Source organism: Hyalella azteca, unplaced genomic scaffold, assembly GCF_000764305.2.
Source record: "Hyalella azteca isolate HAZT.00-mixed unplaced genomic scaffold, Hazt_2.0.2 contig10516, whole genome shotgun sequence".
NCBI classification, from domain to species: Eukaryota; Metazoa; Arthropoda; class Malacostraca; order Amphipoda; family Hyalellidae; genus Hyalella; species Hyalella azteca.
Genome location: NW_025940551.1, coordinates 86029 through 104472, shown reverse-complemented (window position 1 = coordinate 104472; position 18444 = coordinate 86029). Strand labels below are relative to the sequence as shown.

The following is an 18444-nucleotide window of genomic DNA, read 5'->3' as shown; positions in this document are numbered from 1 at the left end:
AATTAATAAAATTTTAAGCTGAGAAAGTGGTGTTTTAAAACACACTTGCTTTGTTAACGCGATCTTCAACTTTCACATTTCAGCTACTAATGGTGGTTGTTGTTAAGAATTTTGTCTGTGTAATTGTAATTTAGTTTTTCATATGAAACACGATAAAAATCCGGCGCTATCATCCAATACCAGTTGTGGATTGGATTGTGTATTTTGTAAATATTAATGATTATTGTGTATTGTGTAAATAACCTTGATATGTATAAAGCGCAGTCGGCTCATCATATGCGAAACGTTTGCTCAAATTGTCAAACTCTACGGAGCAGCAACGCTATGGTTCATTATCTTGCATGGGCTCGTGGACCTCAAGTCCTGAACACGTTAACTGTGGCACGACCAACCAGCGCTGGCAGATAGCCTATAAACGGCCACGTCCGCGGTTAAAAAGGCATATATAATACCAAATATATTAGTGAATTTGTAGACTCCGGTGTAAAAATCAAATTTACCTTTTTCCCTACATTTTAAAATTTAAAGAGGTATTATTGCCATCACAAATTATTGTAGACTAACGCAATTGAAAAAAAAAACTAAATTGCGGAATTTGTTAGGAAAAAAGACCCTGCAACCCACCCGTGTGTCGTGCCTCACTTGACGTATTGCAATCCTCATATGTAATAGTTACCTGAGTTCGTTAAGGGGCATAAAACCAATGTCGTAATAACGACTTACACCAAGACGAATCGTACAGCAATCTATGCTAACTTAACAAAATATTTAAATGTTAATGCCTACGTTTGGAAGAAAAGGGATTCATTTTACCTTTTTCAAAATTCGTCTAGTCTGTTGACTGTTGCAAACCAACATTGCATCATCAAGACTTGGAAATCTAAACAACTAGAGTGTCATTTCATACGAACACGTCTAATCACGTCGCTAAACTGCATCTCAAAACTAGCAGAAGCACGCTCAAGAGACGAAAGCCAGTGCGCATGTATCCAATCATCCTGTGTGCATTACAAAGCAGATCGCACTGCCAGCATATGCTAATTAAATTTATCACAGTATCATTGTCAACCTTTCGCCACGTCTATGGAAGTTACCATTTCCTGCAGGACGGAAACTACCAATACTGAGAATCCTTTCAACGAGCACCCAGATACTAACTAGCCTACCACGTCCTCTTAAAACCTTTCCAGTCTGATTGTATATTCATGCATAACTAAACAATTATTTAAATAAATTTAAAAATTTACATTTTTAACAATGGTAAGTATTATCTATGGATGCAATTTTCTTTTAAAACTAGAATTTCATTCGGAATAGTTCAAAAGAATAATTTCCACCGCTATTGCCGTTGTTAGAAGCGTTACGCACGCAGACAAGAGGTCAATAAAACAAGGGCTTGTAAACAGTGTTTACTTTCTTGTGAATCGAGTGGTGGCACATTTTGCAGATCCACGCGTAAACTTGCTTACTTTTGGCCAGATGAGGGTAATGAAGTCACTGAAGATGTACAGAAATTCACCACGATCAATTCAACGTGTTATTTATTGATAGCAACGGTAGACAGCGTACGGGTCAACACAAATTCTTCTAAAGCTCAAATTATAGACAAACTTCAATAGTTGGAGTCAAGCGCGGTAAAAATTATTCTAGCTCCTATGGCACACGCAGTCTCAAACGAGCTGCGGTAGGAGAACGAAAGCAACAGCTCTCATAACGAACAAAAATTACAAAAAGTGTCGAGTGTCAACGTTGGCTGACCTACAATAATAACACTTTACACCAATTACATAGCAAGAGCGACGGTATTTCCCTCTTTTCAATTGACATCCAAAGGTAATAATAGCAGTAATATTTAGAATTATCGGATCGTGAAACACGGACCCAAGCTGTCCTCGTATTCGACCACAATTAGGAGAGAAAATTACTAATCTAATGAAATATCCACTCAAGTTCACTCTAATCACACAATTTAGGCAATGCTAACAGAAGAGTACAATGGGGTCCAAGGGCCCAACTTTTAGCAAGCTACGACAGCAGTTCCGCCTTTTCTTTGAGGGCGCAATTTTCATCAGCGAGAACTCGTCCTTAGCAAGCACAGAACAATGATGTGTGGATTGGTAATTACATTATATGGTATTTGTTTCAGAGATGCGTTTTAGCAATTTAACACCATGCACTACTATCTAATTCACAAACTACAGTACACAAGCTGCGAAAATCTCAAGGTATTCCAGGAAATATCACTAAAGTGAAGCATTTACTTAACATTCAGCATTCATCAGACATCCATTCAATTTAGAGAGAACGGAAAAGTAGAAAGAATTAAAAGCAAAGAAATTTAGCATCTCTGTTGATGATGAGAATGTTTTTGATGAGAGCTAGTAATTTGGATGGCTGTGCCGCGACTTGCTCCGTAGAGTTCATTTTAAGTGATGCAGAACGGGGGGGAATGACCAGGCAGTTACCGGAAGACTTGGCTTCTCCAAACAAACAACAAAATTCAATCATTTGAATTTTTTTGACCCAAATCAAAGCAGTGGATACCAGATCATTACTTTTCACGTACTTGGTGCAACAATAGAGTAGCCTTAGCTTTCCTAATGAAGTCTTGCGACTTCGTTCAGGTACATTGCTCACTGACTGGGGACCTTCAAGCCACACACACTCGTTCTCTCCGCCCCTCGTACGTCCCCCTCGACCACCGAGTCAGTTGTCTAGCACCACAAACACACACCTCTGTCCGCTGCCTTCTACTTCATCGGTCCTTAGAAATCCCTCCAGCGTCATGACTTCATAGCTCCCCCCGTTGGCATGCCATCCGTCATCAAGTGTTGTAGTAACAAGACGTCCATATTAAAAATAATAAGATTATCCTAAAAACAGTGTAACTTGGTATTTACGCAATACAGATGACCTCTTCAGACCATCAAGAGAATCATGAAGAACGGAGTCTCCGTTGTCTTTTTCTTCCCGGGCGTGTCATGTCAACTAAGACAATATATATCGTCATTTCCTACTCGCGATGTGTGTCGTCAGTATAGCCTGAAAACTTTTCTCGTGCTCCCCAATGCATACGTTATGCAATAAAAATTGTCAGTAATAAATAAGGTGAGAATAGAGTGTGTGATGACGCGATTAGTTAGTGTATTTTAGCTGCCCCAGTGGTATGAGGATGACAGTGGTTGCTGTGGGATAGGTTGTGAGCCCCAGTCAAACTGACTGCTGGCTTCACCACTCCTTCTCTTGGACTCCCCAGAGTGCGGGGGTTGTTGGTGATGATGCTGTTGTGGGTGTAGCTGCGCCCCTCCGCCCCCAACGCTTCCCTCCAACTTGCGCTTCTCTGCAACACATCAAGCTTCATCTCACTTATAGGGCAGTCCAACAATACAGTCGTCACAGTACATGTTTTAACTTTTCCCTACCCACGGTAACTCAAGAGGCCAGGCCTGTACATACGAATAGTCTCCCGTGGTTATTGTATCCGTACACAACTGCATGTTGGTTCACGGAAACTTCCTGATTTGAAAGCTCATTAAGAAAAAAAACAAGTAAAGATATTATTACGATATAAAATTTATTGAAAAATACATTATCTGAATTTTTGTATCACTTAGTTTTGAACGAACGACGGCTCCCAATGTCAATGCATTCAGTTAGTAGATTTTTGAACTTTATTTCTTTACCTCATCTCAAGGAGATGAGGTAAATACCCGGCAATATTCTGCAGCGATTCGAACCGAACTTCAAAAATCAGCCAACTGAATGCATTGACAATGGGGGCCGTCATTTGCCCGACAACATCTTTAAAACTAGTGATATAAAAATTCAGGTAATGTATTTTTCAATAACATTTACATTGTAATGATACTTTTACCAGTTTTTTTTATTGAGCTTTCAAATCAGTAAGTTTCCATGAATCAACGAGCAGTTCATTACCGGTCACGATCAACGCCGTCACTACGTCAGCAGGAACACAACTAAAAGTTCTACCATCCAGTGAATCTCAACTTAGCGTTAAACAGCCGTTGTTACAATTTACACCATTCCGAGTGACATTACTCACTCGATGTAGGAAATAAAAAAAAGTACCAATTTTTTCACTGATGAAATACTGACAGCTAAACGAAAGCGATTTCGTCTTTATATAAGACAACTTATCCAGCCAGGCACGTGCTCGTGGTCAAAATTTAATAAAAAATAAATTATTCGGCTGTCTCATTTACGACGAGGCTAATTAAAGTTTTTAATGTTTCAGTTTTGCAGAGTGCAATAATTTTACGCCGGCAGCAGACCACAGCTAACACGGCGCGTCTAAGATAAATAGGTTTAAAAGATAAAAATAATATTATATGCAGTAGCACCACTTCTATTACTTTCAACTTTTTATGGTAACTTGCGATGCAATAACCGTGAGTCATGAACGTACAAAGTTTCTTCTCATCAATAATCTTCATTTCATCTATTGATAGAATTGACATTAATGTCAAAATGTTGAACGTAAAACAAATAAATAATTTGTTCACATCTGCCATTATACAGAACAATTTTTTTGGAACATGATCCTACTCTTTAAATGCCTATTGTGAACATGACTCGTTCAGAATACAAAAATCAATACTACATATATTGGTGCAATTTAACACACAACAATTATTTCAACTGTATTCTTACATGCTAGACTGGTCCTGAAGAAGTAAGTAATATGAGTTAACACGAGTTAGCTTAATAGATCGGTTATAAACAATAGACGAGCAACATAATATTCATATAGTATTATTGAAGTTCTGAAATTACGTTGAACACTAATCGTGGAACAAATAATGACTGTAAATTCACGGGAACTAAAGAAAGCGTTAGCAAATTTATAGAGCATCGATTGATACAGAACGGATAACGCTAGATGAATTACAAGCTCTTTCTAAGCATATGAAATGAAATATTTTTCATGAATGAATGAGGATATGGTCAGGACAACAGAAGTTTCTGTGATCATCACAAACATCATTTAAGTCGCGAACAAAAAAAAAATTATCGTTTATGAAAGATCATTTGATGGGAGAACAAGCAAATGATTGTGTTGAAATAAAGGGTTACTTTATTGCGAGAAAGGATAAAAATAGCGTAATAATCTCACCTTGTGTCGCGAGCTTCTTGCAGAATGGAGACTCCGGCACAACTTACGGGCAGCATAGCGATCGAGGTGAACGGGCAGCATCTCCTCTGGCATTCCTTCGTCGGACCTACTTAACCCTTCGTCTGTAGACTCGCGTTACCATTTTTTTTACTTATGAAAACATTAACCGTTATTTACGAATTACTAGACAGAGGGTTAAACGTGTTGATGAGGTTTTTCACCTAAACGCAGCCTGTTCTCTGAACGCATTTTTACTGCACAACATAAGCTTGCATTTCTCGGCTATTAAAGCTATAACTGACTATTGTTTATGGAGAGAAAATAACATTCTGCAAATGGTCATTAAAGGTGAAACCAGAAAAGTTTGCTAGTAACAACTTGGCTTTTGATACAAGCGTTAATTTTTGACCAGCCTAAGGTATCTTCTGATCCAAGATCTTCTTTCTATTTATTCGTGTATCAGAAAAAAATTATTGGAAGCCACGACTTGGAGGTGAGTCTAATCGGTTTTCATTCCTGCTAATTTTCAACAGCATATAAAATTAATAGAAATAGGATGGATATATCGATCTTCGAACGCTTCCAGAATGATCTCGAAAAATGCGCTCACCTCCTGATAACTAAGCGTCCGCTACACGTGCGAATGCGAAAAAAAAATTAATTTCACGTTCAAGTTCATCTAAAAAATTAATTTCGACTTCCAACGTCGTCAGTTGCTCACGCGAATGCCTAGATCTATTCCAACGCTCAACTTCAATGATGAAATTGTCATGGACGAATTAATGAGAACAATTTAGTGTAATATAACTGAAAATTTCAAGTAATTCTCATAACAATGACTAGCTAGTTTATTGTGTATCGCCTTTCCCTCAATGCGCCAACAGGAGGCTCATATAAACGTTTATCGATGCGCTACTGAATTGTAAGACCCAAGCAGTGAGTATCATTCATTATTCGCAAAAACTATCTCCTGAATGTTACCAAAAATAAAAAAAAAGTGGTGTATTGATCGCCGATGCAAGCTGACTTCTGATTACTGAAATTTGCCTGTCATCCCCGATCCTCATTTGGAATACGATCCTGACGAGCGTCTCCTTTTAAAAATTCAAAGTACAGTTGAATTCCAAACCTGACTTAAAAGTGTTTAGTGTACCGGTGATATCAGACGACGTGTTTGAGGGGGGTTCGGAACGAAAAATAAGTACTCATCAACTTGACAAATGAACGAGTTTTTGGTTCTGCGTGTAATCTTGTTGTTCGGACGGAATCAGGGATTCAACTTAGTGCTCGTTTCCGCCAGAACAACGAACACATGCAGTTTGTTTGAAAACTTGAGATTCTTACTTTGCTGTTGTTTGATGAAAAACAAATGTAGAGTTGCTAAGAGCATCGAAATGAGAATAAAAAAATCAACATTATTATTAGAAAGAAGCAAAGACAAAAGGAACATCTCACTATCCCAGGAATATGAACACAACAAAATGGATATTAATTCAAAGAAAGTAACTCAATACGCTGAGTCATCGCAAGTGTAATACTCGCACAATAATGCCAGGAGCAATAAAACCGAAAAATCCTAGAAAATCAAACATATTCCCAAACAAAATCAACGAAAATGAACAAAGCTTTCAATTCTCCACAACGAAGAATGTCATGACCAGCCTGGTGCAAAACTCGCAGATCAACCTGATCCTACAGAAAGAATTCGACTGCATTTATTTGGCGTTGGTAGTGGCTAACACAATATGAGCAAAGGTCAAGAATGTAGGTATTCTTCAGGCAACTTTTAGAAAAATCCTCCGAACTAGAGCGATAAAACATCTAAGTACTAATGAACTCCGATAGCGTATTCGAATAAGCAGGAAGCCAGGACATACCCCATGGAAAGCAACTTCCTCCAACCCTGATCAAGTATTAGAATACCGTGAGTGACAGCTAAAATACATCAGATGATTGAAGAAAAATATATAATATTATTCGACAAACACATCGAAGCAACAAGGAAGGACCCCGCCCGCACCCACCTACGACTTGGTGCTACCGAACCGTCCGGAGCCTAAGTAAGTAGGATCGAACAAACCTGTGTTCAGAGCTCCGTTCTTTGATTAGCATTAGTAGGAAAGGCTGCATAGCCTTGCTTTCAACGTACCTTCAATAATGTGTGTAGTTCCCACCATAGTAATCGTAACTGGATACATCATCGACGCCTTCCAATTGAAGTAAAAGGAAAAAACCATACAAAGGAATAAGAGATGGCATGGGAAGGTTGCGCATGATAAACACAGCTATCAGCTTCTTAATGTCAACGTGTTCATGAGCAAATTATGGCAGGAAAAAAGCAATCTTTCTCAATCGTCACATTCAACGAAAAAAATTCATTAATTCTGTGAGTGATTCATACTCTTATTGTAGCGACTAATAAAAAAGTAAAGATGTAAGTAATGGAGATGATGGTCATGAAAATACGTGTCGACAAGCTCATCACTGATTAGTTGGGGATGGCTTTATAAGTACATTAATTCTGAATTAAACAAAAGCATGGCAGAAAGAAACAAATCAGGTGAGTGGTTGGTTGGTAGAGGATTTTCACCAAAAAAATTGATGGTTTCATGGCTGAATGTTACGGAGCATAATAGCTTGTGAAGTATCTGATAAACATCTCGTTGCTTCAAGAATAACGACACAAAAAGCCTAATATAAGTGCCAAAGGCACTGCATAAAACGCCGATTAACCAAGAAAATTCACGATTTTAGCATATAAAGTCAAGTGTAATCGATAGCATACATTCCAACATATGTTAGAACTTTTGGTTATGATCATTTGAATGAGAGGGATCGCATATCAACTGGGTGGTAAATCGGTCGGGTCAAATGTCGTCGAAAATGAACCGTACTGGTAAAATTTGAAGAGAAAAGCAGCCAACACGCGAATACGCTTGACCAGGAATAGCTTGCTAAAAGTCTAATATGACAAAAAGAACAGAATACTGGTACGTAGTTGATTGGGTGAGCAACGCAGAACGAGCAGCTAGCTGCATGAACACAAAGGCCGGTGTACCATTAATGGTAATATTGTGTACACCAAACACAATGGTCCATTGTAAGTAACTTGAGCACGATACAACAGCGAAGACATGGATGACACGACCGTTTAACACAATATCTACATGATTAAAAAATTAACTAAAATACAGCCTAAGAATTGCCCTAAATATTTAAACATCTATACTAGGAAAGTGATAAGCCATAAAATCTACCTCATGCTTCATCTAATTGAAATTCCAGTCAAAAGAGAAAGCAAAGAATATTAGGAATAATAGGAGTTATGGTGAGGTAGAGTTGCTGACACTCACACTCAAAACTTCGACTGAGACTTAATCTGATCATTGCTGTTCTATCTATCTCAAAATTCATGTTTCATGACCACTCACGTCTCACTCAAATATGTAACGTTAGTCCAAGCAACGTATCTACTTGAATCTGGAATCGAGTCTACATCTTTGGTCATCGTCAGCAAGTACTTTGAATACGCGACAGGATGCACATTATGTACAAAGAATTAGGCAACATGAACCTAAATGATGACGTTAATAATTGCCAGCATCGGCCAACAATTTAAAGGCACGAAACGCCAGTTTCGAGGCACAAGAAAGCACATCTGTGTACTGTACAGAGCGACGTAAGTGGCTGATATTGAAAGATTTGTGCAACTAGGCGGCCAAAATCTATCAGTGTCATAATTGATTTTGATTATTGTCCAGTGATTAATAATAATCAGCGGCTTTATTTATGGCCATGAATTACGGACGACTTCGTTCGTGATGTTCAGAATACTAAGATGACAAGACGTGAGCTCATAAGGCTGATACAATAGAGAGAGAACCTAGGATGGTGCAAGTGATCAACTCAGAGATTGCAATCTAAGTAGTGACTTAAGTAAAGCTTTTAAGTGAAGTAATACTGTGGGGTTGCGAGACGCAACTCACCTGCTAAATTAGCGCCCCGCGTAGAGGATGGCCCCCCTCTGTACCCGCCCCCTCGCCCAACACCAGGTCGCCCCCCTAAACGGCCCATAGGCCCACCTCGGCTGGTCGAAAGAGGTGGCGGGCCCATGGCCCCCCGGCCCGGGATACGGTGAGGGGGGGAGGGGCCAGGTGGGAGGGGGGCGCGGGCCCCACGACTCACCATGCCACCGTAACCGCGGGGGCCACTCTGTGTGGGAGAGACCGGACATGAGGCGTGAGCTCATGCTGGGGAGTGTGTGTGGCGACACTGGGATACGGGGTGGAGGGAGAGGGGGAGGGGGGCCAGGACAATACCAAGCTATTCATAAGCACTTCTAACTAGCTAAACTTAAGCCATATAAGTCTAGCGTAACTAACCCCAACCTAGTACCGTGTATCTTACCCGACTGCGGATGAGTGGTAACAGCGATACACCTGTGGCGCTCAGTACCGCTCATTTGCAGAGCCAAGAACCGGACTTTCAAGAACAAGACAATCAAAAATATTATAATTACAAACGATCGTTGCAAACGAAGAAAGAAAATTTGAAAACGAAAAATTCAAATCGATCATTCAAACAAAAAACAATTGAAGTTTACTCACGCAAAGAAAAATATCATCCCAAGTTGCAGATCTCATAAAGAAATGCCATGTTAATTTACAAACAAGCCAAGAGCCCGTCTAGATCTCGAGGTCCCTGCCTCAGAAGCCAACTCTGTCTTTGTGGATCATCAAACACCAGCAAAAATTCTCACCTCATTGATCATAAGAAAATAAAGCTTGAGCAAAATTAAAATTTTATACCCGTGAACAGAATTCGTTTGTGTTATTTAGTTGAAAAATGTGCGCATAGAAAAATCTGCCATTAGCAGTGAATTTACATCGAAGTTGCGAGTACCGGTGTTGACATAAGACTGAGATTTAACCATCCAACCGTGCCGACGCTCAATTGTGCAGTAATTCCACCAATTCACTAGGCCTTGTCAAATTACTGAGCGAGGGGAATGTGAAAGCCTTTTCTCAACCGAGTATAAAAGTAAGACTGCTTTTCACGGTCAACAATAATACCTAATACGATCATCCAACTTCCATATAAATTAAATTTTGGAAAGAAAAAAGTCTGTAGCAAAACCATGCATCAAAAGCTAGAATTTATAACAGTTCAGCTAGGTAAGTCTAGTTAAAAATACTCCATTAAATAATTTCAAAATAATTCTTAGTTCTCAAGAATATTCAAATTACTTTCAGAGGTAAAAATGACCACAAAAATATGTGGCGGTATCAAAATTATAGCTCTCCGATGTTATGCTTTGTTTTACAACTCATCGTTTATCTCAAGTGCAGCAACAATATCTGTGTATCCCTCTTGGATGAAAAGATCCCTGTAGTTCCCAGTGAAAATTTACAGACGCGGCAGCTTCTGATTTGAATTACCAGAAGCTGGGGCGACTCTAAATTTTGTTACCCAGTGAAAATTTACAGACGCGGCAGCTTCTGATTTGGATTACCAGCAAGTGGGGCGACTCTAAATTCTGTTAGGGTATGGATTAGGATCTAGGAAGAAGTGAGCAGCGGCAGCACCCACCGGCATGGGTTTGTAGCGTGGACCACCCATCGGAGGAGGCGGACCTCCGTGACTGTACTCAGGTGGGTAATAGAAATCGTCGATTCGGAAATAGTCTTCATAATAGGGATCACGGTAGCCTCCTGGATAATCGCCGTAACCGTAATAGTCGTAATCATAATCTAGAAAAGTGATAACAACACACGTGAGATAAGTAACACTAGTAATATTTTCACATTAAAATCTTCTACATGATACTTCATCACACAAGAAACAGTGAGAGCGGATGCAGGTCACCCATCCTCTCTGATAACTTCCTTTACCTACAAAACTAAAGAAGGAAGAAAAAGAGCCATGCAAACTTATGAGAGCGAATTTATTTTTGATGACCGCAACTACAGATCATTGTACAGAGGACCAGAAGTAGCTGGGCGCGGTGCCACATCAAACTAGCACTAGCCCCTTGCTCTCGCTTACGTCATAACGAACAACGCTAAATTTGTCGTGAATTTTCGAGTCGAGTGAAATGAAACGCAAAACAACTCAACAGCTAAAATCAATCAGGATGCAAAGAACTCGTGTATAACACCTTCATACAAAATAACGTGATAAATTCATGAGAAATTTGATAAAAATTCGTCAAAATTATCCGAAACTCAAATTTAAAATAGCATCACGCAATATAAGTAAGGATATATGACAAACTGAAGTCTGAACGTAAGGTCAGCGCGGGTGTGGAGCTGAGAAAGAATATTCTGAACTAGAAGCAGCACAAGTATGTGCTTCATTGCTTCGGTCATTGTCTCGTCTCATATGAACATGTAAGAAGAGCCTAAGGCCTGCGTAAGCGTTGCGCTGGTGCATAAGATGGTTATGTAGTGAAGGAGATCGTGTATGTACAAGCATCCCATGGCGGCCAGGGGCTGGTCATACTACCAACACCGCACAAAGTTCTCACTAATACTAGAATTATGGAGAGAAGGAAAACAAAACAAGCTAACAAAGAGAAGATTATAGTGCAGCATCAGAGAGCTGCCTTCTTTGCAGACTGACTGAAAGCGTAGTAAATAAAACTGGGACTGTCTGGCACCGCTTCTATGGGTCGCATCGGCCTGCGTCGCTCAGCCCATCACGTCACAAACTCTTCCCGAATGACCTCAAGATTTATAAATGAATGAGCATAATGGGCTACAGCGAAGGGTCTTGGTTTTTAAACACGAGTACACGACTGCAAAACTTGTGCTTGACCACTACACGAGATTTTGATAAAATTTAGAATTCATTGGCTTATCGAATTCATCAAATGATAAAAAATTACATTAATGCCAGGAGGCAAGTCAAAGTGCAAGAAAACATAAATCAGCGTATGCCTCAAAGTCTCAAATGTCATGAAACAAAGAAACGGTAAAGGTTTACCTTAAAAGATGTTTATAACCAAATTTAAGTAAAAAAGCTACGGTTGTAGAATATTACGTCAAAAAGCTGCGATCGTTCAGAGTTTTAAGAGATCAAGTCAGGCGAAGAAGGCCGATGCGGAACACGCCACGGCAAGATTTGCTTACGCTATGGGAACTTCATCGTAGTGATAAAAACAAAGCTGGCGAGGCTCTTAAACAAGCTAAAAACTTAAGACATATCAAAATGCGTAAGAGTACAGCTTATAATGAAGACTTGAGAAAAAGTGGCATGGCGCACAGTAATGCAAGATCGGTTCAAATGACCGATGCTCGTTAGCTTCCAGATGCCAGGAGCAGCAACCGGTGCAAAAAATTGGAATATCAAACTAAAAAAACTCATCCATGGAAATGTAACAAAGGAAACATCTACTAAAACCTGATGGCCTGGCATTTATAACCAAGAGTACAAGAATTACTTAGCAAAATTTAATGCTCCTAAGAATTCAAATTCTGCTCTATTAAAGAAATTTTACAATTGATTCCATAAATTTCTTCTGTACACTCATCATACCTTAGATACATCACACAATGCCTTGACAGATCACCATTAACACCTCCTTACACCACAACTCGGAAACAATCAACTTTTTCTTCTTGGTCTTAGTAAAATTTGAATGGATGAACGCAACAAATTTGAGGCTTATCTTACTTTCTACCAATAACGACTGCTGCTTCCTCAACATATCATTTGTTCTGAACGTTGGCGAGTCTGATAACAAAACATAGAAAACACATCATAACAACAGATCAATTCAAAGGTTGTAATTTGAGTAGAAACGTGTATCACTGGATAAATTCCCTGCAGGTAAATTTGCAATTTGGCACTGAACATGAATCACTCAGGAAGACAGTTTTAGATTTCAACAATCTTTTTAGCAGCCACAATAAAATTTGTTGAATTAATATCAAGTGCAACAGCAGGATCGTTATAGTGAGAGGCAGAAAGCTGGATAGCCAAGCGCTGTGATAGACGCGTGCTCGTGTCGGAACTCAGAACCCAATTCGCGTCTGGTCAATGTAACAAGTTTCTTATAACCGGGTACCAAAAAGAACAAGAAGTTTATCGAATAGTCGTAACGCCGGCAGTGAAATAACAAGCCAACACAGCACAATCACTGAACAGTGTAATGAGAACGAAGTATCGATCTGAGATGTGCAACTGACAACTGCAGCATTGCTAAACTACGAGAACGTCAAATCAACGAACGACAACAGTCGCGAGTGGACAGCCTGCAACATGAGTGACCAGACAACAACAGTCGCGAGTGTGCAGCCTGCAACATGAGTGACCAGACAACAGTCGCGAGTGGACAGCCTGCAACATGAGTGACCAGACGACAACAGCCGCGAGTGGACAGCCTGCAACATGAGTGACCAGACAACAGTCGCGAGTGTGCAGCCTGCAACATGAGTGACCAGACAACAGCCGCGAGTGGACAGCCTGCAACATGAGTGACCAGACATCAATGGGGAGCAAATGTACCCAACAAGAGCGCACGTCTACACAGCGCAAACGACCATTGAGAAGGTGACAGCCTCAATAGTACCAATTGTAATTGTTGGAGTAATAGTTGGAGTGGTTGTGTCGCTGGTGGGGGGGAGTGGGCCAACCCCAGTACTGATTGTAGTAACCCCACCACTTACCGTAGTCACCCCCACCACGACCTCCGCCCCCTCTCCCCCCTCGCCCTCCCATCCCTCCTCCGCTGCGCATCATCGCTGGAGGAACAGGCATCCTGCAACGAGAGAAAAATATTAATCAATGCTGACACAGGCGGCAGATCCTAACTTGTAATACAAAGAATTAAAAGCAGGAGAATAATTTGTTACTACGTGCTATTAAGCCAGTCCAGCGAACACTACTTCGGATAAACAGAGGCTTCCCAGCAACAAATGATTAGTAAAAACTATTCATTAATAAAAGCATGGACATAAACTCGACTCTTGACGTCTGTTTTAATCGAGTTCCGTTGATTCCGATCAAAGGGATGGATTAATCTAAAGTAACCATCGGTAACTTCATGTAGAAGCTACGTGAAGCAGCCTGTTTTTTGCTTCGTACATGATGAAATGACCACCATACACCAGTGGAGTGAAATACCGAACTGAAACTCAAATATTTTATCTACTTATTTGTGGTTAAATGAAGACACTTAAACAGAATCGTTAGAAGATAACAAAATGAAAACTGGGAGGAATAAACAGAAATAACGCATCCAAAGATAGTAAAGATGACCTTTACATCTGACCTCAATTAGTAGCTAACAATGTACGGCCACACTCATTACGTGAAATACTGCAAGCTCATCCACAGACGAATCAAATAAACAACTCTGACAGAAGAAGTAAAATATAAGATGCATAAACACGATGAATAACTTGCATGAGACATCGATGGGGACGAGAGTTGCATAATGACCAAGATATTTTTACAAAGCTTACATTTACATATAGGTAAACAACTTCAGTTATCCGTCGCATTTCGAGGATAATGTGCAACAAACAAGCATTCCCACTGAGACCTCAAGCCGAAAGAGAAGGTACCTATCGCTGAAAAGCAAGACAAGATTTAGAACGACAATGTTTAGATTTTAGAAGAACAGCACCGAGACTGAAGAGTTTATCTCGGGTCGTTGGTACCAGTGATAAAAAATAACCAGTGATTCTGATATCAAGCTATCAAATTAGGAAAATTTCCAACTGATTTTGCCTAAATCTGGGCAATTCCTTATTTGATTCTACCAGAATCTTCACAATACCCTGATTCTACCAAAATTCACACAATTTCTCTGCTGAAACTTAGTTCATATATGTGGACAATTTCTGTATTGATTCTGCAAAAAAAAAAAACTCTACACTTTCTGAACATTCAACCAGAATGTACACTCTCTCAACATTCTGCCTGAACCTGGAAATGCCCTTTTTTGATTTTATTTTTGGTCATCACGTTGATCTAACTGAGATTAAACAAACGGAATCAGTACAAGTTTCACTGACCCTCTTTGTGTGAGCATTTGCATGAGGCGCTTTTCTCTCTTAAGGAGAATCTCTTCTTTCTTCTTCTTGTCAGAAGGAGGTTTGGCCAGGGAGATCTCCATGTTAGCCCCTCCCAAATCAGAATTTTGCAAGCTGGTCATTGCCTGTAAGAATTTGCTTTGCATAATTACATCTTGTATATCGCTTTCTTATTGATAATTTGGCCAAATAAGTGATATCATAATGCTCTGAAATATATGTATTATTTGACAAATTGTACCGAAAATTGTCGGTACAAAATTAAAATTATGCATTCTATTTAGCATTTGTTACCTGATGTACAGGTAACAAATGAAATAATAAACATAATTTGACATTAAAATTAAAAAACGTGAGAAAATAGGTTGGTACTGCAGACACGTAGATGCTCGAGAATTAAGTATTTAAATCAAGCTGCCGGTTAGCTAGGGTACTATAGTAGGAGGAGCGAACCTTGACTGCAGCATCTCTTTCGTCGTAGTGCACAAATGCGTAGTCTTTGATCTTCTTGACGCGTTCAACGGTGCCGAACTGTTCAAAAGTTTCTTTGATCATGTCTTCAGTCGTTGCCTGCGTCAGGTTTCTCACATAGAGAACTTTCACCTGCACACGGAAAAACCTTTTTTAACCATCATAATTACATAATGAACGTTTCTTAGAAGTCGATGGCACTGACCAAGAAGAAAACGAAAATATGGAGAGACAGAAATTTGAGGTAATCTTACTCTAGTGTATATCTAGGTTACCTATGGAAGCAATCTGAACCAAATAAAATAAAAATAAATCGAATCAATTTTACAAAAAAAAAAAGAGAAAAGTTTCATTTAAACATCAGTGAGCGATGATGCTCAACATACAGTTCGGTATGATAATTTAGCTATTTTCCTGTAGGTATAAACAGCACGCAGTATCAAAACTCGTGAGAAACTTGATCTTCAAGCCAGACGTTCAGTATGTAATCGATCCGGACGTTCCGCCAGTATCCATACTGGCGTAAAAACGTTCATTCCATCACCTCTACCTCGACAAGACATCACAAATGGTACAACACAAGTGGCAATATATTTAGCTGACCTTGGACATGGTATCATCATCAGGCTCCTCCTGAGGGTCGGCCCAGTCAACAATGATCTCGCAGCCCCAAACTTTGAGGCGTCCTGACGACAGCCGTCGCTTGGCCAGCGATGCAGCCTGAGTTATAAGAAAAAACTATCAATTTGAACTGCTGCAACACGACTAACAGTGTTTATAAACCACAGAAATACCTGCAAGACCTCTTTTATTCCTGCCAATAGTTTCCAAGACTCACACCTGAATTTAAGGGTTAACCATGATAGATAGTTATCAGTGAAGGGTGACATAGGAGAAGCCAGCGTCATTACATAAATTCAGGGCAGTTGTGCTATGAACGCGCGAGTACATGTCATGCACGATGATATGTGCATGACAGACACATACTTTACCCGATACAATGAATTAGGTATATGAAAATCCCTTCAAGAATTCAAACATATAATTTTCTCGTAAATAGCAATTTCTGAAGAATTTGAATTTGCAAACTTTAATTACACTTGTAAATTCTCTTTTAATAATAATTATATAATCCACTTGCTATCAATATTACTAACAGGCGAACTAAAATACAACTACGGTGACTTAAGAAGAGCAATAGCTTAAATTAAGCAAGGTGAGTATAATTAATTAAGCTCAACACTTCAGTGTGATCTTTTATTCAAACCTTCATTCTTACTGAATAAAGCAAGAAACTTTACTGTACATAAAATCCTAACCACGAAGAATGAAGGCTTACCTTATGCGACTCGTACTCAAGGAAGCAGAAGCCTCTGTTCTTCTTCTTGTCATCAGGACTGCTGTAGATGATCACTTCCACGAGTCCAGCTGAGATATAATGAACGTTTATCAGACACTAGAACTGGCATGAGTCAAGTGTAGCGATTATCTTACACGACATTGAATTAAAAATAAAATAATATAATGCATATAATTCGTTTCCAGTATTTCAAGATATTTCAATATTGTGTAAAAATATGGTGACATTTTGATCATGGACGAATCAGCTTATGCAACCGATTGCTCTGACAGCACCCGTGCTCGCTCCGGTCCCTTAGCCAGTTGATATCAAGCCGGTTAATTCAAATTGTAAGCAAAATTTATTCAGAGAGTTTTTTATCCGAAATTTTATCGCAGGCCATAAGATGAGCAAAGAAGTCAATTCCATTAAAATCAGAGAAAATTCTACCTTGCATTGCAAAGATATGAGAACAATGCAAAACAGAGCCATTTTAATTTGTTTGAAGAATCCAACAGCCCTTTCAGCATACAAAATTCAAAGTGGCCACAGATAACGAGAGATTACTAGATGGAACTAAATTAATTTGAGAGATAAATAATTGAATAATAATAACGTAAGAGGCTTATAGGTCACGTGTGACCGGCTATAAAGATCGTGCTTGGTGCGAGATCGGAGCAGAGCACGTTGCAACAGAGTTGGCATGAGATGGCAGCGGCTGGTGAGACTCTCAGTTCGTCATGCTCGGCCGATGCTTGCGTCTCGTTCTCACGCGTACAACGTGGCAGTGCACTATATTATTACAGCCAATTCGGTAATTCAATCTTGGGTTTGAATTTGGACAAAATAAAAAACGCGTAAGCTTTAGCCTGGCCTTAATAAGTTAAACGTGCAGTTAAAGTTAAAAGAAGTATTTGAATTTAGTTCAAGAGACTCGTATAGATTCTCTCAAGGCAAAACCAACACAGAACATTATCGAGATTTCAGTTAAGGAAAATTTTACATTACTTCAATATTTTCTCTAATTACGGCCTTCATTCTTACATTCTAAACAAGTTTATTTCAACTGATACTCTTAATATAGAGTTTAACAAAAATATCGAATGATAACTCCACGTATAAAAATAGAATTTTGAAAAGGCTTTTAAGCAGAATCATAAGTTTCAAGCTTAAATATGGCAGGCACCTTCCGGAACAGCAGACGGAGCGAGACTGTGACTAGTGTCATGAGGGGGTGGCGGTATCTATGGTCCATGAGAGTGGAAATGCATGGAGAAACTAAAACGGCTTTGAAATTTGCAATCGAGTGATTGAAGCAAGAGCACCACATAGCATAAATGTTAGGCATGAACCAATTCTTCAGGCAACCTCAATGATGAACAAAGTTAGAAAGCAAATAGTGTGAGCAATGATCAGGCGAGTGCGGTTCTATCTCACTTATGACGCAATTTGTTACGCTG

General features: G+C 39.4%; 1 protein-coding gene across 11 annotated transcripts in view; it reads right to left on the bottom strand.

Moving 5' to 3' along the window:
• Positions 1-1396: 1396 nt before the first annotated feature.
• Positions 1397-18444, bottom strand: part of LOC108682526 (heterogeneous nuclear ribonucleoprotein Q) — a 31504-nt gene continuing 14456 nt past the window's right edge. For 5 of the 11 annotated variants that reach the window (XM_047882469.1, XM_047882471.1, XM_047882470.1 and 2 more), the window contains exons 7-14: positions 16985-17073; positions 16249-16365; positions 15628-15777; positions 15157-15299; positions 13804-13895; positions 10724-10884; positions 9121-9346; positions 1397-3340 (exon numbers count right to left, since the gene is read on the bottom strand). In XM_047882469.1, the coding sequence (XP_047738425.1) occupies positions 3150-3340; positions 9121-9346; positions 10724-10884; positions 13804-13895; positions 15157-15299; positions 15628-15777; positions 16249-16365; positions 16985-17073 (1169 nt within the window). In that variant the 3' untranslated portion in view covers positions 1397-3149. Of the gene's footprint in view, positions 3356-7283; positions 7342-9120; positions 9347-10723; positions 10885-13803; positions 13896-15156; positions 15300-15627; positions 15778-16248; positions 16366-16984; positions 17074-18444 lie in introns of all 11 variants that reach the window. The other 6 variants (XM_018171705.2, XM_047882463.1, XM_047882464.1 and 3 more) reach the window with 6 other exon arrangements.